The sequence below is a fragment of the Zonotrichia leucophrys genome, chromosome 11 (assembly GCF_028769735.1).
Source record: "Zonotrichia leucophrys gambelii isolate GWCS_2022_RI chromosome 11, RI_Zleu_2.0, whole genome shotgun sequence".
NCBI classification, from domain to species: domain Eukaryota; kingdom Metazoa; phylum Chordata; class Aves; order Passeriformes; family Passerellidae; genus Zonotrichia; species Zonotrichia leucophrys.
In genome coordinates this window covers 7,404,329-7,425,362 of record NC_088181.1, presented here as the reverse complement: position 1 = coordinate 7,425,362, position 21,034 = coordinate 7,404,329, and the positions used below count along the sequence as shown (strand labels likewise).

Below are 21,034 nucleotides of genomic sequence, written 5' to 3'. Positions count from 1 at the left end.
GGAGAGAAAGAAGCAGATTTCTCTAAGTCTCTGCTTTTGTCTTGTGCTTGGGATTTCTGCCCACTCCCCATCATTCTTATACTGTTTGTATGACAGGAAATGGCTCCTGTTCTTGTGAACTACTTTTCACACAAAAGAGGTGTTTTCCCTCCTGTTCCCCAAATAATTTACTTTCCCAGTTGCTTGAGCAGGCTCACTGCAGGTACTGCCTGATGTGGAGTCTCAGAAGCAGCTCTGCCTTCCCACAGTGCTGTGTCCACCTGCTCTTTACCCTGCTTTTGCATCTGGAGAGGAGGCTGGACTCAATCCCAAAGCTGGCACTGTTAGGTCCTTGTCCTCCTGTGATAAGCTGTGACTTTGGGCTTTTGGGAGATGGGTGGCAGGGAGGCATTGTCCTTCCTGGCTAACTGAAGCAGAGGATTTCTCCTTCTTGAGTGTATCACAACTCAGCTGGGTTGCCCATACTGTGCTGTATCTATTCCCTGGGCACTGAGCAAGCTCTGCACCTAATGAAGGCCTGGCACTGCCTGTGTCCTTTGTCAGAGCTGTGGCAGGCAGGGCTGTGCTCCTGGACTGTCCTCTCTGCAGCCTCTGAGGAGCAGCTCTGGGCTCCTGCTCCAGGGCTCTGCTTGCTGCAGCTGCCTGGGGACATTCTGGGCTCAGCCTGCAGCGTGTGCCCACTCTCCTAACATGGTGCATGTTCTGCAGGCCTGTCTGCATTCTCTCATCTGACAGCAATGTGAAGGTGAGATTCTGTACCTTGAATTTATGAGATTTCTACTTTTCTCTAGGTTATTGTTGGGCAACTTCAGCCATATTTATGAAGAATGTCTGTTTGGGTGGAAGACAGCAGTACAAATTTAACACTGCCATGAGAGAGAGAAGCTGAGCTCATCTGCTTCACTCTGGGGCAGCATTTGGGTACTTTGGAAGTGTGTTTGTAGCCTCCTACCATCTGCAACATACACTATATTGAGTTCTGTGCAGGATTTCCAGGAAGGTGGTGGGGTCTTAGTGGGAGAATATGATGCATGCAGAGTTGGAAGCAGGCTCTGTTGAATGACTTTATTTCCACCCCCCTCTTTTTACAGGTACGAGAGACAAATCGGGGCGTGCAGTGGCCATAATAACAGCAAGGAGCACGGCCTGGTTAAACCCCCACTGCAACACCACTGAGCTGGTGCGCCTGCTTCTGTACTTGCACAGCATCCCAAGGTTTGTGATGCTCTTGGGCTGACAGCTGCTGCCCTGTCTGCTTTGCCTTTCCTGGAGGCAGGAATTGAGGCAGGAATGGAAGGAGGTTGATTTTATTGGCCTAGGAACTTGGTCCAGAGAGTTCTGAAATTACACAGCTGGGAATCTCCTGCTTGTGTTCAGCAAGCACTTTGCCTGTTCTGTATATGCTGTGTGCACATGGTGTGATATAATTGGGTGTGCACTGAATGTTTTCATGTGTTGCCATGAATCCAAGCCATTCTTGCTATCCTTCATTAGTTCAGAAAATGGGATTTAGGAGCTATCATGGGGCAGTCATGCAGCAGCTCTGTGATAGTGTTGTGACATGATATTTTAGGGCTAGGCCTCCAGGCTGAGAGGGAGGCAGGATCTGTAAGGGTTGAGAGGCTGCCTGATGTGTGGCTGAAAAAAGGCTCTGTCTGCAGGCTAGAATTTGCTGGAGCTTCTCTTCCTTTCACTATGACAGACTTTTCTTCCCCAGCTCATCACTATTTTTCACTTGTGTATGATTAAATAAGAAGAGGTAAAGCAACTCTCATAATGATTTTTTTGAGGCCTTTAAACCATTAATAAGGGGAGCAGGCTTAATCCATGAGAAACTCATGCTTTGTTTCTTATGCTTCTCCATTCAAATCTGATTCTAGATGAGGTAGGCATTGGCTGCTCCCCTGAAACAGTGAGGCTGAAACCAAGCTTGTCTCTGAACACAATTACTAAGAATTGGTTTTCCTGTGTGGATTATCCAGTGTGCATCAGCTCCTTTGCCATCAGTGACACATATTCTAGGAATAGGAGAAATGGGAAGTTGGGTGGAAGTCATAGAATCATATGGCAAAGGTAAAAACAACAATTATTTGGTGGTTTCTGTTTATATATTTTGTTTAGGAGAAGGTGGCCAATTAGTTCCTGTTATTATAAAACCATAAGTGTTTTTCACCCTGCCATGACTACAGGTTCTGTTTCTATAGTCTGGTTAATTTTCATTGGTGACAAAGGTGACCTTTTTATCTTTGTCCTTGCAGACCAGAGTGTCAGGCTTTGGGTCTGACTGTTCTTGTGGATGCTCGTCGCTGTTCTCCCGTCCCTGCTCTCTTCAAGGCGTTCAGCGCGTTGCAGGTGAGCCTCGAGCGCGGGCAGAGGAGCCCTGGCTGCCTTGCTGCCATCCTTGGATGTTACATCTCCATCTGCTGCTTATGTCTCCATCTGCCACCTGGCTTTCAGTTGGCTTTGGGAGGTGGAGAGAGGCACCCAGCCCTGCTTTAGGAGGATGACCTGGACTTGCCAGACTGCAGACAAAGCAGAAAACCTTAAGCCAGTCTGAGTTAGGGGAGAACACCCCTCCCCACCCCTCCAAATTTGCTTTCATCTCCGTGCTGAGGACAGCCCATACCCAAGTCTCAATGCTGTCATGAATTGTCTTGCTTGGAGGTGTTGTCCCCTGCACTGAGGGGCTGTGTGGAATTGTGGAATGTGCAGGGATTGTTGCTTGCCACAGAGAAGGGAGGGAGAGAGGCCTCTGCTGCTGTCATGGGAAGGGAAGGACACTGCTTGCTGTGCCAGGTGGAAAAGCACGTGCAGCTGTTGATGTGGCTGTCAGTGAATGATTAGAATCGGATGTGCTGTAACTCTATATTGCTTCAGGTCAAAGGCTTTCATATCAGGCACTTGGGAAGCCAGTGGGTTGTGTTGCCCCCCTTCCCAGATAGAAACTATCTGCTGCTCTTAGAAAGACAGGGAGATGATGGGTTGTAGCTATGACTAATCTTGTTTAAGCAGGTGTTCCTTTTAAATCAGAGCTTAGCTCTCTTAGGACTCAATCTCTGCAAACTGGAACAGGGCAATGTTTTAATGAAGCTGATGTCTGTGGTTTATGTGCTTCAGTGCCACATCTGAGAGTTGAGTCTGACTCAGAGGTCTGTCCTCCTGCTTCCTGGGCTGGGTGGAGCTGTGAGCTCTATCAGCGTGCTCATTCTCTGTGGTGAAGGAGTAATCTGTGCCCTGCTCAGTTCTGCAGAGGTAACAAGCAAACACGTTCTCTTTTATGCTGTGCCCACATGGCAGTGGGCTTGCTAAAGCTTTTGAGCATTTCACTGTCCATGTAAGTTGCATGGCAGTCTTAGTTGCCTGATTTGGAAGTCAGTAACATGTTCTGGCTGTCTCATTTCTCATACAAGCATGGTAATGATGCTATTTTAACCTCAAGTTTCCCCTCTGAAACGAGGGAGGGGGGAAGCTTTTTGCTGTGCTGTGATGGCTGTTGGGCTCTGAGCACCTCCTTATCAGGGTGGTGCTACAGTTACTTAACAGAGTTTAATGTGCTGCAAGACAGATTGCTGGACCTAAGTGTGTGCTCTAGGTAACAGTGACTGGTTACTCTGACTGTTTACAAAGGCTGATTACTCTGCTTGTGGGTTTTTGATCCTTACACTGACTCTTCTGAAGACTCTGTAAAGGAGACCTGTTCAGGTAGCTCATCACCTAGTTATGGCACAGGAGTAATTCCTGGCCCCAGTAAGATCCTCAGCATTTACTCTGTAATCCCATGGCAATGTTGTCCTCTGCTCTGTTCTGAGGAGTTCTGGAGTGCAGCAGGATTAGCTTGGCCAGTGACTGCACTGAGGCACAGACTGTATGTTACACCTCTAAGGTCACAGTGCAGATCACCTCCTTGGGGTCCTTTCTGAATCCCTTACACATCTCAGTGTCTCTTGGCTCTGGCAGACTGTCTCTAGAGCTCATTTCTCTGCTGTCCACCACTCCCCTTGTAGAGGATTTTACTTACATAGTTTCTGTGAAGCCTGCTATGATAATGTGCTGGAATCTGTTTAATATTGAGGTCCAGCACTGCTTATTCAATTCTCAGTGCCTGTTTTCCTCTTAACCCAGGGTTCACAGTGGGGAAGCACAGATGAGATGCCCTATTGCAGATTCCCTTCCTGCTGGGGTCTGTTAAACCTAGAGAGACTCCTGGGAATCAAAGATTCTTGGGTCAGGATATGTCAGCCTGAGGAAATCTTTCTTCCATTTCTCCATCTTTCCAGAGTGAATGCATGATTGGAATTAAGTGCTAGTAGACAGCTTTGGGTGTTTGCAGGTTAGTTTTCCCTACAGCACTGGGAGTCTGTCAGTTGCTCTGTCCAGAACCACCTGGTAAACTGGTGGGAGCTTGTCCTCTCTGCCTTCAGGGTAGGGCCAGTTGTATTCTGCAAAAATTTTTCCCCTTCTTTTTAGAATATTGGGTGGCTGGGAAATCTTTCTGTCCCAGACAGCAGCTGGAGCAGAGGGAGTGGGGCAGAATAAAAAGAGCTGCAGAGTTATCTCAGGAAGAAGCAGGAGGAACTCTGGCAGCTCTGTGCGGAGGTGAAGGGAAGTGCACAGTGCGTGCATGTTGCAGGAATAGATCAGGCTTGTTCCTGTGGGAAACTGTGTAATGATGCTTTGGAGCAAGGAGTTTTGCAGGATAAATGCTGTAATGTTTGGTTACAGGTTGTCACAAGTAAGCTCTGTGCTGTGGAGGGCGGCTCTTAAGAGGAACTTTGCTGCTCCTAGACTGATCCCTTGCTCAGTGAGCAGACAGGGCATGGAGAGTGGAATGTGTGCCCTGCCTTCAGTGAGCAAGTATCTGGGATTTCCCTCTGCCTGAGTCTTAATAGAGTGAGATTCTTTTGAATTTCCCATATCAGTGTGAAGGCTTAATCCTGTATTTGTCTGTTTTCATGTTGGGTTGGGAAGAGTCAGTTTAGCATTTGAAAGCAGAGAAGTTATGTGCAAACCTTTCTGTGTATTTGCATTCTCACTTAGTGCAGAAGTGCAGAGGAACTTGGTCTCATGTTAAAGACAGGGAACCCCTGCCACTCCATTGGAGTGGTCACTTGGAGGCTGACTGAGGTGTCTGGGGACTCTCCCCTCTGCGCAAACATTCCTGTGCTTCAGACTGTGCCAGCGTTGTTAAGTCTGGCCATGGGTTTCCATTTGGGGCAGGAAGCCAGAAAACTGGAACTTCAGTCTGAGAAACATTGGAAAAAATATCTAATTCTCTTTAAAAGGAATAATAATAAAAGGCTCTGGAGTTACCCTGGTGCTTTCTGAACTCTTGTTGATGCCCCTCTATTCTATGCTGTCGAAACTATACCTTTTTTGGTAGGAGAAGAGTTCACTTATATGTATGAAACTCTTGTTTCTTTGCTTCCATAAAGTTGATTTTGTTAGCAGAGATGGTAAGAGATTGTGCATAAAGCTGCAGGGAAGCTTCCTCAAGTGGCATCCTGCTGTTCCCAGCTCTGCTTGTCTCCTGAGATGCTCCTGGTAAACTGTTTCAGTCTTTGGATTGCTCCGTCAGTGCTAGATGAGACTGACTTATCTTCAGCTGTTTAAATTAAAAACTGTGGTGAAAAGCACTTGATTTCTTTGGAAATACAATTTCTTCTTGAGTTGGAAAACCTTGAACTTTTCCCTTGACAGCTTTATTTGTGAATGGTTTTTCAGTTTCTATTTTCAGGAGTAACAAACAAATGAGTGTTGTGGCTATTGTGGTAACCTCTTGTTACACCATCTCTACCTTTATCCCTCACTCCTATTGCACATCTTGTGACTGTTGGCATAGAAGAGGGATTGTGTAAGAAAAAATTTGTTTAGTACCATCAGCAGTCTTGAAGTTGTGTCCATTTTTCTTCCTTCAGTACTTTCTAGCAGATAAATTCAGAGCTAGTGATACAGCTGTAATATCTCCCCATCCTCTCTTCAGTATTTACCTAATGCAGCCTAATTATGTAATCAATCCTTTTTGGCCTTTCAATCAGTGCTCAAATAACAGTGAAAGTGTGAATAATTCACTGGAAAAATTTACAATTTAGAAACTTCTCATGGTTTTGGAAGGTGTTTCAGTTGGGATTTTTTTGCTGTCTGTATAAAAGGATCATGTTTTAGGACTGGATGAAGAAAGGCCTTTTTCCTCTGTTCTGGGATCTCTGCTGCTACTTTCATTTGCAGGGTTTGGGCTCCTTGTGTTTGCCTTGTTTCTTAATTGCTGAACTGGGCCCAGTGTCAGGTTAGGTCATTCAGTCTCTGTTGGTCCACTGCTCTCTGTACCCTGGCTCTGCTGCTCCTGGCAGATATTTAACCCTGCTCACTGCTGGAGCTGCTTATTTAAACAAGTTTCCTTTGCTGTTGTGACCTGCTGTGTGCCAGGTTCCTTCCAGCTCGAGCAACACCAGAAAGGATTTGTTGCTTGACAATTCCTGAGTTCTTTGCATAGGAGGCATCAAAATGGGATGGCTTTTGTTTAATCATGTGGCACAACAGCTTTAATGGCTCTTCTCCTTGCTTTCCTGGTCCAGGCATCACACATGTAGGGAGTCCTGTCTCCATGGTCTGGATCTTTCTGCCATGCTTCCCCCTTCCTACTGTTGCTCTCTCTGCCTGCTTCTCACTTCCCTGTAGAATGCTTCTATAATGGGAGAGCTGCTCCTGGAGCGCTGAGTTTGAACTACAGCTGCCAAACATCCCTTGTATTTGGAATTTCTGTCAGTTTACAGTAGAAACAGGATGCAAGTACTTGACTGTAAATTGGCAGTAAGTAGAGACAAGATGATGTTTTTGGCACTGGGTTGGGGGTGGAGGGGGGAAAGCCACTTCCTTTCAGTTAGGTGAAGTGACCAGGAAAGTTATCAGGAAAAAACTTGGACAAAGAACATGGTTTTTGGTTTAGTTGTTTTTTTTTTTAAGTTCTGTTTTGGTTTTTTTTCCCCTGATTCACTTCCCTGTGCAGAAGGCAGAGCTTCTTTAGTACATCCAACATCTGACCTTTTCCATTGCTTCCTTAAATATTGCAGGACTAGTTGATCTGAAGCAAACTACCTTCAAGACATCACCTTGGTACTCTGTAGACCTTCCTTAATTTCTGGTGACTGCCTCCAGGCTTTGTAGATGCTTTTGAAGGATAAATTGCAAACTTGTGTATGAACCTGATGTGGTACATTCTCCTTAGTATCCAAGGCAGATCACTAATGGATTTTTGCTCTGTTCTGTTGTAGGAGATGGATCCTCACTGTATTCATGGAGTCCTGCTTCTGGTTGAAAAAGATCTGACTTTTCGGATGGAGAAGCCACCAGCAGGGCAGGTAATGGAACCATTTATCTGGGCTTTGCTTGGCCACTCCTGATGTTCTTTATTTAACTCTCCAGACAGCAAATTCCCTGTCATTGATGTGTGTTCATTCTCACATGAAATTTCCATAGGTGTCCTCTGTGTTTTGTGGCTGTGGTCTCCAGGGGTGTGGTATTTATTGGCTTGTGGTGTTTCTGTAGCTGAACAGATCCCTGTCCCGCTGTTTATTGCCACGCCCATCAGTGACATTTGCACCACAATGACGTCAGTCTGCTCTCAGAACACAGGGGGTTTGTTGGGAACAGGGATAACTGTTTGGAGGAGCCCTGCACAATGAGCTAGAGATGCTTTTCATGTTCTCCCATTAACAAGGGGGAAATGCGTGGTCAGGAAGAGATCACATTATGCCAAATCCCGAACTCCACCTCTGAAGGTGCCTCTTGCTTTCCTGGATTTTGCATCTCCTCTGTTTCCTCTCATACCTGCTGCTGCCAGTGCCTGAGAGACTTCAGCAAGAAGGGGAAGATGAGATGGACATTTGTGTGAGGTTCCCTTTGTAGCTGAAATGTCTGGAAAGACCAAGAGGAGGGAAAGTTACCACAACATCACTGAACTCCTCCACTAGAAGTAAACACCTCTTTGCATTCTATAGTTGTATAAGAAATGTAGGCTCCCAGCCATGCTGTGGTGAGCAGACTTCATCTTAGTCTTTCCTGTGCTCCAAGACTGTTGCAAGCTACAAGAATTCTGTGCCTGATGAAGCTCTGTAGGTGTCAGAGTAGGCCAGGAGCTCCCTTTTGGCTCCTGTGAATGAAGCTGTTGTGACAGGTGTCAGGTTTGCTGTGCATGTGGTGTGGTGTCCCCAAAGGCTAAAGAATAACAAATGCTATTAGTCCATTTCCTTTTTGCCCCCATGTGGAAGAATTTGGAGTCAGAATGGGGGCTGCAGGCATGTGCAGGCAAGGAAAGCTACAGAAGACATTAAACACATTGAACAAACACAAAGAGTGTAGGAGGAAACAGAGGAAAGGCTAATAAACACATGGGCATGCAGGAGGAATTGGAAGCATCATCACAATCTTGTAAGGAGGTAGAAACTTCACACTGTGTGTGTGTGTGTGGGAGTTCAATGTCTGCACCTGAGTTTGTGTCTGGGCTGGCTTCCATGTACCTGCAGGAGCACTTGTTGCTCTGGTGAGTGTAGAAATGCTCTGAGGTCCTGCAGACATGGAGAGGGCAAGTTACCTGTGCCAAGCTCCAAGAAACTCTTGGAGCAGATAGCTGCTGTGATGAGTGGAGAGCTGAGGGCAGGGCAGAGACTGCTCTGTTAGAATCTTTTGTAGGAAGTGAGATGGGGAAGCTGGGGGCTGGATTTAACCTCCCAGATTCTCTAAACAGATGCAAATCACAGCACAACTGTGGGAACATTCGAGGGAGTTGCTCTGCTTACACCAGGAGGTGCTGGCTCTGGAGAAGGCTGGCTGCTGCCAGACTTCCATCACAGATGTTCTGCCTGGTGAAACAGCGTGTTGTGGCCTGCATTCCTTCAGGGTTTGCCCACTGAGCTGTTTAACAAGCTGCTCTAAGATTAAATTTTTGTTGTTTTTTTTTTCCCCTTCATATTGTAGTGATATTGCAGCTACACACAGCATGCTGTGCTTCTGTGCAAGACAGATAAAGAAATAATAAATTCTGCCTTTTGTTAACCTTCCCCTCTTCCTCCAGTACTCACACCCTAATACAAGTGAGTTTTTTCTTTTCCTTTTCCTTTCTATTCCTGTGCAGTTTGAACTTCTCACCTCCATGAAATCCCTCCACAAGCACATAGACAGCTCCCAGCTGCCTCTGGAGCTGGAAGGGACCTTCCCATACTGCCACCAGAGCTGGCTGAGCTTCCGCAGGGTGAGTACGGTGTCCTGTGTGCTCTGGGGTCTGAGAGATGGGAACAGCAGGAACCTGTCAGCAGCTGAACCTACGAGCATGAAAAGACAATTTTCCTGTAAAGCTGTGAATGCAAGTGAATCTCTGGTATCAAAAAAAATGCTAATACTGTCTTCATAAGATGGGTACACACTGTGGTCTCTTGGCATGACTGCAGGAGCTGAAGTTTTAGTTTTTTACTCATTTGCTTGAACTGCATTAATTCTTCTATTCTTTCTTGCCTTCAAAATATGGTCAAATCTGAAATGGAATCCTGTCTTGTGGTACACAAGTGGCTCTTGAGTTAGGAGGACAGATATCTGAAACTAATCTCAGCAGAAGGTGTTAGTATCATGTTGCCATTGGACTAATGAAGAAGAACTAATGAAGAAGAACTGTAATAACAAATTAAATCTTTTTGCTTTTGGAGCAAGACCCCAGATCAAGCTGTTATCTCCTTGGTGATATCTGCAGTCCTTGCATGAGTGAGACTTGGAAGTTCTGGATAATCAGTTCAGAATTCTTCTTCTAGGAATATCTTTTACTTGCAAGCAGCAGGGGATGTGCAGACTGCCAGAAGCCTGCAGGGGTGGCATCCATGGCACCAATACCCACTCTTTGTGCACTTGTGCTGTGGGGGGAGCCTGAGTGCTGTCAGCCATGTGCCTGTTGAATCTTTAAAAGCTCTATTGAGTTATTTGGCACACTAAGACTAGACAGGATTAAATCTCTGTAAATCTGCACACAAGCTGGCTGTCTTCATGTTGAGTTTGCTGACCCTGGTGGTTGACAGAATTGTCACCTCAGCTTCCAGAGGATCCAGTGGTCTTTTGGCTCTGACCTTGCCACCCAGAGTGCCATGATTAAGATGTCACAGATAGCACCACTGTGGTGCTGGTGGCAGGCTTCAGAAAATAGGCTTGGCATGTGCCAAATGTTAACTTATTTTTTCCAGCTTATATCTGAAAGTACTTGTATGAACCTGTGCTGATGCAGTAGAGGTCCAGAGGCCTAATCTTGGTGCCCAGGATTGGCTTGGAGAAGTTGAAGTTTATTTGGCGATGACAAAGCAGAGAAACTTTGCAAGAAGTTACGGATTAGTTTAATGGACAGAGTTGAGAATACCTTGAGAGCTGAGGTGCTCTGTGTGTGCAGAAGGGTAATTCATGAAGGAAGCAGCATAATATCAGGCTATTTCTTGTCTTGGCATGTAAAACATTACCAAAGGGAGTTAATATGGGAATCATTCTGTATGGAATGCCTGTTTATACTGTGTGTGATAATGACCCGTGTGCTCAGCTCCTTTAGCTCTGCAGCTATGTGGCAAACAGCATTTATTTCCTGTCTTGGTGATCTCACCTGCATCCTGCCTGCTAATCTGTCACTGCTGGCGGTGTTCCAGCACTCCAGGGGAGGAGGGAGTTCAATTCAGTAAAGATTCAAACAGCTGCTTTTTTGTTTTGTTTTAAACACAGTTATTTTGGAATAACTGTTTCTCCCTTCTCTTGATTTTAGTGGCTAGAGGGTGGGATCTGGCAGTATTCAGGCTTTATATCATTAACTTTTCTAAAAAATAGTGCCTCACAAACCCTTATGAAATGTTTGGACTTTTTTTTGTTTGTTTTTCTCCCTGCTTCCCCCCCACCCTGGAGAGCGGAAGGATTTCAAATTTGTCCATAGGTTATGGTGCTTAATTTTGGAAGCTTTCCAGTTTCCTAATCTTTAATTTACACTACTTTTAATAGGAGGAGAAATTATTTAAAGTAGAAAAATTCCAAGTACTTGTTTTATGTTTTGTTTCTCTGAAATTTATGCAGTGTGATTCATCATCATGGAAAGTTACAAGAAATGCTAATGGAAGAATGTGAGACATAAGTGGACTGTTTTTTGCTTTTTTTTCTGTAAAGCATGACCCATCCAAGCCATGAGTATGCAAGTTTCTAAGGTCTGCAAAGAGGCCTTGGTCTAGTGTGATGCAGCTGAAGCTTCTTATGGGCTTCTCTTTGCTGATACAGTCTCACTGAATGATATAATTGAACCCTTGGATTAATGTGTTTGATCCTCTCTTGATTTTTGTACTCTGAAGCTTCTGCAAGCTCAGAAGACCTTTCCTGTCAGCCATGGGACAATAATCTCTGCCTTGGTCTTTTCTTCTTGTAGAAGCTGGAATACTTGCTACAGCAATGCCAGGGTGTTTGTGCCTTCCTTCAGGGAGCTATTAATAAAGTGGAATCCACAAAATTACCAAGAAAGGCTGAGGTAAGCATGTCACTCACTTTGGATCAGGGGTGGACCTGAGGCAGAAGGGAGCGTGAGGCTGGACAGCTGCAGAAAAGCTGTAGCTTTGAATTTGCAATCTGTAGTAGCAGGGTGTCCCAATACTAGTAGAAGCTGGTGCAAATGAAGGGATAGAGGCTTCAGTGGGGTTGGAAGCTGATTGTCTGATTCCTCAGAGTCACCCAGGAGATGTTTCCAGCTGGGCTTGTTGCTGATGGGTGCTTGCTCCAGCATTGGGGTGCATTCTCAGCAGCTCCAGAGCTCTGTAGCTGGTACAGACTTGGATGTGGGCAAAGTTTGGAAGTGGGCAAGAAGGGGAAGGGACAAAGAGACAAAGACCAAGCCTATGTGGTCACAAACCTTCTATTTCTCTTCTTGAGAAGCTGCTGTATCCCTGACATGGTAGGGAATTGCTGCCAGCTCTCACTGAGGGTGCCAGTAGTAAATGATGGAGGATATGGTAGTGGCCTTCCTGCACACATATGTATCTCCACACACCCTTCATGTGCACCTTGTCCCAAGGCTTGGAGCCATGCAGATCCAGGCTCCCAGAACAGTAGGAGCTGAGGATGAGTGGGAAGCAAGGCTGGAAAGCTATTTTTTCTATGCCCAGCAAATGAATGGAAGAACAATGATGGGAATTGGGTCACAATTTTAGCCTGGTGGAGAAGGTATCAGTATAAAGAGCACTGTTTATCACTTTAGACTTATCAGGCTGGAGAGAAGCAGCAATGGGATCCAACATCCCCTTTTCCTGGAGTGGGCCCAGTGAGATGGGATTTTGGTGTGTTTTGGTTTAGGTTCTGGTTTTTGCCTGTTCCCTCATTGCCTGTAGGTTGCAATATCTGCTCACCTCACTCTTGTGATCCCTCCAGGATGCAGCTGTGCTGCTGAGGAATTCAAGGCAGTTGATGAAGAATGTTCTGGAAGATGCAAGTTTGGTCAGGGTGCAGCAGGAGGGCGGAGCGCTCCTCGCCAGACTGGGGAAGGAGGCGTCCTGTGTCACCCTCACCCAAGACTACAGGTGAGCCCCCAGATGGGAGAAGAGGAGATGGGGATGAGCAAAAATCAGGTGTTGGAAGTCTCCCTGAGGTGCCCCATGGTTTGTGCAGGCTGGAGAACAGCTTTGTGTAGCAAGGAGTTATGTTAAAAACAGTAAAGGTGAAAAATGTAATTGATTTTACTCTTATCTTCATTTTTTCTTCCCCAGTCCAAACACTAGTCCAGGTGAATTCACTTAGATGGTTCAACTTCCTTTTTCAAGCCAAATCAGACTTATCTTCTGTAGTGGAGAGAGAAGTGGGTATTTTGGGCACCTGTAGAACACAAGCCTTAATTGATGATAGCAGTGATGGATGTTTAGGTGCAGGCCATTATCAGTGTGTGATTTCCTAAGGCACTCCTTGTGCAAGGGGATTTGCAGGGACCTTAGCTGGGAGGAATGCTTGCTGGCTGAGGCAGGCTCTGATCTCCTGGCACGTTGGTGCACTCTGCACAAACAAATGCTCACTGCCCATTTGTGGGGTCGGTATGAGAAGCGGGGACTGAGAGAGCCCAGCTGTGTGACATCCCCAGGGCATTGCACAACTTGTGTTTGTGCTGCTAAAGCACCTGAAGCCTATCAGCATGGGAAGGCCTCTGTGCTATGTGCTGTGCAAACAGCAAGGTAGAAAGGCAGCCTTTGCAGCCCAGTGTGAGATAAGCCCTGGCATGTGGGTGCAGGTGAGGGCACAGGGGGTGGCAGGGTGGTGTGGAGCAGCTCCATGCACCCACAGCTTTGCTCTGGTTCAATTCCATGTTGCCATCACAAGCTGGGAGGTTTGAAGGGAGGGAATCCAGAGAAGATAACAAAGTAGTTATGGAGTATCTCAACCAAACACTGTGAAAAAAACATTTCTCTTTTAAAATCCAGCAAGTGCATGACAGTGCAAGTTGCTGCCTGTCACTGGAAGAAGAGGATCCACATTTTGGTGCAGAGAGAGGAGCATGAGGGCAGGCTGTGTAACTGTTTCTGTTCCCTGCTTGCTGGGGCTCCTGTCAGGAGCTCTGGCAGACTATGCAGACACAGTTCTCTTGCTGAACTGGTGAAGTAATCTTGATGCAATTTTGGATTGAATTGCTACAGTATAATCTTTTCATTCTCACATGACATGAGAAGCACAATAATGTGGGGTTTTGTGCTTTGTTTAGTTTTTTTTTTATTATTATTTATTTTATTTTAAGTAACACAGCAACTTTAGAGTCCTAGGAGAATGGGAAAATGTGCATGAGTTTAATGTTTTGTTTTGGTTTTAAGCTAAGCCTGTGTTTTTGTGCAGGAAATTATCAACTTTGAAACCTGATCTGACAGAGCCCCTAAGGATAATTTACTGCTTTGATTACTTTAGCAAGGGCAGGGGTGGAGGATACACACAGAGTTCTTTGATTGTACGGTGTTTGAGTGCATGCTGAAGCTGTGTAGCATATTCTCTGCTTAATTCAGGTTATATTCATTGTCCGCCTGTGTGAAGAGAGACTGTATGCAATGGCTCAAATATATGTGACTGTCTCCAGCCTAAGGAGAATAACTGAATATAGCAGGAGAAAGTTATTCTTTTCTAGGCTGTGGAGTAGTTGCAGAAACTAAAATCCATGCAGTATTTAAATTTTTATCTAACTTGAGGCAGAGGACTAAAGAAGTCCACTCTTCTTTGTTTCAGGATCCCTTCAAGTGGGGAAAGGGGCTCTGTCACTTGGCTAGAGAACTCTGTTTAAGGCACTGCTGGTTTTTGGTCCTCCATGGCTTTGCACTTACTCCTTCTTTCCTATCTGATGTGCAGATATTAAAGGTTCTAAGTTCTGCTAATACTCCAAAGATTATGGTTTTCAAAGGCTTCTTTAATAGATATGATCAAAGCAGGATAGAGACAAAATATTGCAGCTGGCCAGCTAAGCTAGCATGGAGTGGCTATTGATGTATGTAGGTCCAATATTTGATTTCCAACTGGTGATGTGTGAAAATGGAACAGAACTCCCTTTGTGTGTGCACTCAGCAGGGCTTGTGGCACTGCTGCTCTGAACTTTGAATTGTAAAATCTTGATCAATGCTTAGCAGCCTAATTCCACACCCATTCTCCCAATACTTGAAATAAATTATTTACAAAAGCAAGTCAAATGGCTTTACTCTTCTAAGTCACCTTTGGCTCTTTTGTGTATCACGTGTCCCATTGTTGTTTTTTATTGTCTCTTGTGGTACAAAAGTCTGATAAAATAGTCATGACTGCCAGGACTACTTAGTCATAAATTGAGGCCAGTTGTGAACAGGTGACTGTCTGAATGTGCATGAATTACATATAAATAGAGAAGACAGTTTAAAGAGCAGTTTTCTGGACTTTTGGCTCCACTTAATTAAAATATGCCGACTACAAGTGGAGAGCTAAAGTTAATTTGTGATTATTATTTTTTTAAGAATAAAGATGACAAGCCCATCTGCACCTTCACCTTGGGATTAACCAAGCAAGGGATTGACTTGGGGTTTTTTTTAGGCAATATATTTTTCTAGCTGTCACAGATGTCTTGCTATTTTGTGGTTTCATGTGGAAAAAGAACACCAGGAGCTGGTAAGAATAGAGATGGATGAACCCTTCTGAAAATGCCTGACCACAGGTTGGAGACAGTAAGTTAAAACAGGCAAGGAAGCAGGCATGTAAGTGCAGTCAGATGTTATCTGCCAAATACCTTTCAAGAGCACACAGTAAACAAGAATTGTTTTAGTTTTTCTTTAGTAATGAAACTCTTCTTGTGGGATTGGTTGTGGAGCCTTCTCTGCTCGCTCTGCCCTCCTGGAGAGCACAGATGCCCTTTGGAGTGTTTTGTGGCACAGAGCAGTGGGATCTCATTGCTGCTCAGCTCTGACCTGGGATTTGTGAGGCTTTGCTAAGCCTGTGCCACAGGTTCTCTCCTGCAAAAGTTGAACTCATTCCATCAGAGATGTGGGCATGCAGGAGGGATGTGTTGTGCTCCATCCATTTGTTTCTCTAGCAGATGATTTAAGAGCTTTGGAGTCTTTCCTGGATGGTCTCACCCTGAGATGCTGTAGCACCACAGCAGTGGCTTTGAGCAGTAACTGCTCCCATTGTGAGCTGACCAAGAGCCTTCATACTCCTTTCTCCACCAAGTACCACTGCAGAAAATAGCCTTGCCCATCCAGCTGCTTGTCCACAAAAGGAAAGAGTCTTCTCCAAGCAGGCTGAACTGCTTGGAACTGCCTTTTCCCAGCTTAGGAAGGAGGAGCTCAGTTCCCAGAATACACATCCTGCAGGCAGCTCATTGCAGGGAGTTGGATTAGGGGCTGTGGTGTGCTCAGCTGCTCCCTCTGAGATCTCCCACCTCCAGCAAGACCAGGCTGAATTTGTCCTGGAGTGGGTGTGGGTGTGGCACTGGTGAGCCAGTGTATCTTTGTGGCCCCTCTTTAGGTGCTGTAATGGTAGGGCTGGCCACCCAGAGTGCCTGGGCCCTGCTGGAGGTGGCATTGCCACTGGCTCACTGTTGGTAGGTTTAAAGCCAGCACATTTGCCTTCACACCATCCCCTGCACTGAAGGCTCAGTGCTTCTCCAGGTCTGTTAGCTGAACTCTTTGAGGTTTTGCTGTCCCAGTCTTTCTGGGGATTGAAATGCAGGGCTGTTAGCCTAGCTGAAGTTCCTTTTGGTAAGTGTGGCCACATGTCACAGAGACCTCCATCACTTCAATGCTGTTAATACTTCTTTTTGCACTTTCAAAGAGAAATTTTTTAATAACCAGAATTGTTTTAATAAGGTACATAGAGTTGGTTAGCAGGTGTAGCTTTGGCTTTTGTCTATCTAGTGTAGTGATCAGCTAACCTGCAGGCAACTCACTGAGCCAGCTGTGAAAAGTGGATTAATTTATTGCTGCTTGTGTAGTGGATGTCAGAAACTTACAGTTTCTGATGGCAATGTCAGAGAAGCTGCCAGAAGCCAGGCAGCAGCAGTGGGAGCTCTTGCTGAAGTGAGGCTGGGGCTGGGCAACAAAGCCAGGATCCTTTTAACCTGGTCTTTAGCCAGCTGTTTCTCACTGTTGTTCCCATTATTGCTCCTCTTCCTGCATAGCCAAGAGCTGGAAACGTGTGCTTAGACAAGTGCCCAGTGAATGCCTTTCATCCTGCACGTGTGTTATGAGTCACAAGTAGAGTAAAGAAGGTATAACCATTTTCTATGAATATATAGGTGGTTTTTAACCAGAATGCACCTGCCTGGCTCTACCACAGTGTTGTCACCATGGCACAGGAGTGGGATGGTGTCATGATCTGCATGGTGATGGGCAAGATATTCCCAAGGCTAGAGGTGAGAGCTGAAAGGAGAAAAACCTCAGATGGTGAAGGAATGATCATGTTGAGTGTTTGGCTCTGTGCACCAGGGAACCAGAATAAGCTTAATCTCTTCCCCCAAGCTCCTCATCTGAAAAGAATCTGTGCTTACAAGCTGTGAATAAGCAGCTTATAAATAGATGGAGGAGTGAATTCTCCTTTGTTTGCAGAAGGCAGTATAGTTAGTCTCTGTATTTTGAGGGTGGAGTGGCTAGAGCCAAGAGCTGGTTTTGTGAGCTGGCTATTTTTAGTGTGGCTTGGTGATCTAGTTGGAAGCCCTGGGTGGGGACCTGAGCTGAGCAGAGGGAATGGACAGTACAGAGCAGATTTCCTGAGCTGCCAGGTTCCTGGTGCTGGACCTGACTCAATTACAGTGACAGAGAGGGTGATCTTACAGCTGAATGCCTCCACAGTTCATGTTCTGGCTTCCACACACACCACTGAGACTCTGGGCCTCCTTGAAGCTGTGGCTGGATAACAGTGAAGTGGGGTGTAGCTGTGTGGTGCTGCAGACCTCTTGTTTATGGATCTTCAGCTGGGCTCTTGCTAGTAGCAGCTCCTGGGATGTTGCAAGGCCTGCATGTGCCATTCTGCAGAGTGGTGTGTGAGCTCCCTGTGGTGGAAGTAAACCTGGATAAAGTACAGGCTCTCTGCCCCTGCTGAGGGACTGCACAGCACTGTTTGGAGCTTGGGTCAGAGTCAGACTAAGCTGACTATCCAAAATGTGGAACAAGCGGGGAGAGAGGTGTCTGGTGTGTAAGACTGAGATGGCTGGACTGCTTGGTTTGTAAGGTACAGTGTGTGTACTGTCAAACTGCCAGCTGCTGCCACAGGCTGGTGGTCATAGCCAGGCAACTTACACTGGGAAATCCTTCCTGGAGGCATTATTGTCTTCTGCCATCCCCTTTCTGCTTTAGAGATGTGTGTCTGCTGTGGCTCTGTGTGCTTGTGCATGCTTCACAAGATATAATTCTTGTGTCCCTCTCACTGATGGCAGTTGAGCTGGTGCCTGCCCGTTTTCATTCCTCTCTGGGAGCTTTGGGAGCCTCTCATGCTACCACTTGCCACAGTGCACCCTCCTAACATGATCTGTGAGAGGCACCTTTCATTGCAGGGTCCTTTTCATTGGTTCCTCCTGTGGACCCAATCCTAAAACCTCAGGAACAGATGTATACTCAGTATAGCTTTGAAGCCAGTATACCTTTGAATTCTGACCTCAGAGGCTGCCACGAGAGGCCTCTGTGCTGTTGCTGGTGACACAGAAGGTGCTGACGAGCACTAAGCTTTGGCCGAGCATGGGTGGCAGTGCTCTTCCTGGGTCTTATTTGTTTGTGTCAGGTGGAGGGAGGAGCACAGGGCGACATTTCTACCCAAACACACGCTGTGCTACTTGGGATTCATTTTGGTTACAGTCTAACCTGTTCCCTCTGTTGGCGTGGTGGTTTTAGCCTGGTAAAAAGCACTTAGGCTCCCATTAAACAAATCTCTCTGCTCCGCACATAAAGGAGTGGAGCTGGGGCTGTTGTCATTCTGAGTGCATGAAGTGCTGTGGGACGGCAGTTGTGGCATTTGCAGAGAGCAAAAAGATTGCAGAGTTCTGTCTAGGTAAGTTTTCATTGTCCTCTTGGGCTTTTTATAGATGATTCCCCTCAGCTCTCTTTCTGTTTTTCATTTTCTGCTTGTGTCCTAAATCTTCTTGGATTCAGTGAGAATTTACCCAGAAGACTTCAGTTTTGCTTGTTTTTGTTTGCAGTGCTTGTCATGCCAACAGGGCATTAGGTAACTAATGACACACTGTTCTTTATCTGTTTAAAAATATTATGGAAAAAAATTGCAAAAAGTTTCCAGTATAGGATGTTAGCTGAACTGCCTGACATTCCTGCCTTAGCCCAGGCTATCCCAAAAGCACCATTTTTTATATAACTGTGTTGGGATAGATACTTCTGTTGCTGGGCTGGTTAATAGAACAGTTCCTACTATTATATGGATCATAGTCCTGGAAGTGGGCAAAAGGATGTATCAGTGTAATAGGGATATGGCTTTAAATGAAGTGTGTATGTATTTGTGCAGGACATCTCAATGGTGGTCTCAGCTTCAGGAACACAGCTCTCAGACTGGTGCATTTGACCAGGATATAAAGTATAAACATAAGCAGGTTAATGTATATTAGACAAGGTTTGGAGGTAGAAATTGTTTACAGCTGGTAGAAAACCACGTCTTGAGGCTCAGTGTTCCCAGAATGGTGTTTCCAAATCTATCCAAGGCTCCACTGCACTGGGAACTTTCCCCATAAGCAGGCTACTTGTTGGTTTGGTATTTATTATAATGTTTTTTTTGCCAGTCAGTTTTATGGATCTTACTGGGATTTTAAATCAACCAGAGTCTGAACACAGTTTTATTGTAACTGAATGCAAGCCAGGCAGAAGAAAGAAACAAAGGTCACATCTTGGGACTGTGCTTGGACACTTGTTTAACTGTGTGCATTGATCCCTTGGCTTTTAAAGGGATTTCTGAGTGTATTTCTGCTAAAAACACATTTAAACAAACTGAGCTCCAGAAGAGAATTCTCTTGGCAGTTGTGGTCTCCAGTGTGTTGTATTAATTGGATGGTTTTTAATTGATGGCTCCCAGGTGAGGTAACCTAGTGAGGAGGGATTCAGCCAGGTCTGTGGTCTCAGCTACATCCACTGGGAACAGCCATCCCACAGGCAACTGCAGATTTGGTGTTGGACTTCTGTGCCTTTGTAAGGACACCTCAGGGTTCTAAAAAATGTTCCCAGTTCCTCAGATACTTCAGTCAGGGAATTGAAACCACCATGGCTATTTGTGTGCTGCAGAGAATAATTAGTCATATTTATTTAGCCATATCTGCTTAGCTTCACCATGGCTAGTTTGAATTTTAACCTCAGCTGCATGTGAAGCTCTCAGCTCAGAGAGCAGGACTGTGCATTGGAGGTTGACCTCCTTTCATGGGATCATTATAAACACGGCACTTATATGTATATATGTATATGTTATGTAGGTTGCTACCAAAATGCACTAATGACCACGAATGACATTTCTCATCCTGCAAAACATCCCTCAGGCACACAGCAGTGTCCCTGCAGACCTGGAAGGATTTCTTCCAGAAGCATTGCTCAGGATGTTTGAAGTGATTTGTAGCCAAGGTATCAGCACACATGATCTGGGTGATGTCCTTGGGCTAATCCATCCTTTAAACCTCCTAATTTCCAGATCCTATTCATTTTATTCTTAAACATGGACATCCACAAGGGAAGTTCAGCACCAAGAGAGTGGAAGAATAGATGAGGCTAATGTTGTAACATCTGACTGTGTTTCTTCTAAATTACAGAACAAATCAGATTAAGGATATCTGATTTTCCTAGGACAAGTTAGCTGCCCTATTCTTGCCCAAACCCCATCAAATACACTACCAGCATGTTGTATTTCCTTCCATCCATTAATTTTTGCCATTTTAAAATTGACCAAGGCTGGTCAGAGGATGAACTCTTGGTTTCAGCCCTTTTGTTAGATCTGCTGTTCTTGCTGATTGCCAAAGCAGTTCCTGAAGGGGCAGACAGGAAGGTGCAGAATGGTGATGGTTCTGCTGCTCCCTTCCCTGTGCTCTCCTGTTTGCATCTCACTGACATTGGCAGGCATGGTGCAGGCAGCACCTGCTTTTGTGACTCTGCTGGAAGCTTCTTCTGTGGCCATCTATTTTTTGAAAACAAAACAGGTATTTTACTTTGAAAACTAAAGTGTAACTCTCCAAGGCTGGCTTTTTTTGAAGAATGGACTTAGACAGAAATGGTCTTTCTAAATTATAGGTTTAAAATTACCCTACCATTATACAACAGCTTGGCACTTCTCCAGAAAGCTGAAGACATTTGGAACCTTTTCCACTGAAATGATAATTGCCCAATGAAAACAGGATTTGGGGAAACATAAACTGACATCAAGCTACTCCTTTTTGCTATAAATTATATTGACTCTGCACTATTGCAAAATTACTTTTGATGATTTGACCATGGAAGAATGTAGTGAAAGACTCTTAATACCACACTCCCATATTGAGGGAAATTGCACTGCATCCACACAAATCTGAGCTGAGACTTTCCACTGACTTCAAAGA

At 45.3% G+C, this 21,034-nt stretch overlaps 1 protein-coding gene across 3 annotated transcripts in view; it reads left to right on the top strand.

The window, feature by feature from the left end:
* PLEKHG4 (pleckstrin homology and RhoGEF domain containing G4) overlaps positions 1-21,034 on the top strand; it is an 84,250-nt gene that overhangs the window by 29,364 nt on the left and 33,852 nt on the right. For all 3 annotated transcript variants that reach the window (XM_064723452.1, XM_064723451.1, XM_064723450.1), the window contains exons 5-10: positions 1,092-1,215; positions 2,259-2,352; positions 7,269-7,355; positions 9,128-9,244; positions 11,423-11,521; positions 12,415-12,563. In XM_064723452.1, coding sequence (XP_064579522.1) covers positions 1,092-1,215; positions 2,259-2,352; positions 7,269-7,355; positions 9,128-9,244; positions 11,423-11,521; positions 12,415-12,563 — 670 coding nt within the window. The remainder of the gene's footprint in view (positions 1-1,091; positions 1,216-2,258; positions 2,353-7,268; positions 7,356-9,127; positions 9,245-11,422; positions 11,522-12,414; positions 12,564-21,034) is intronic.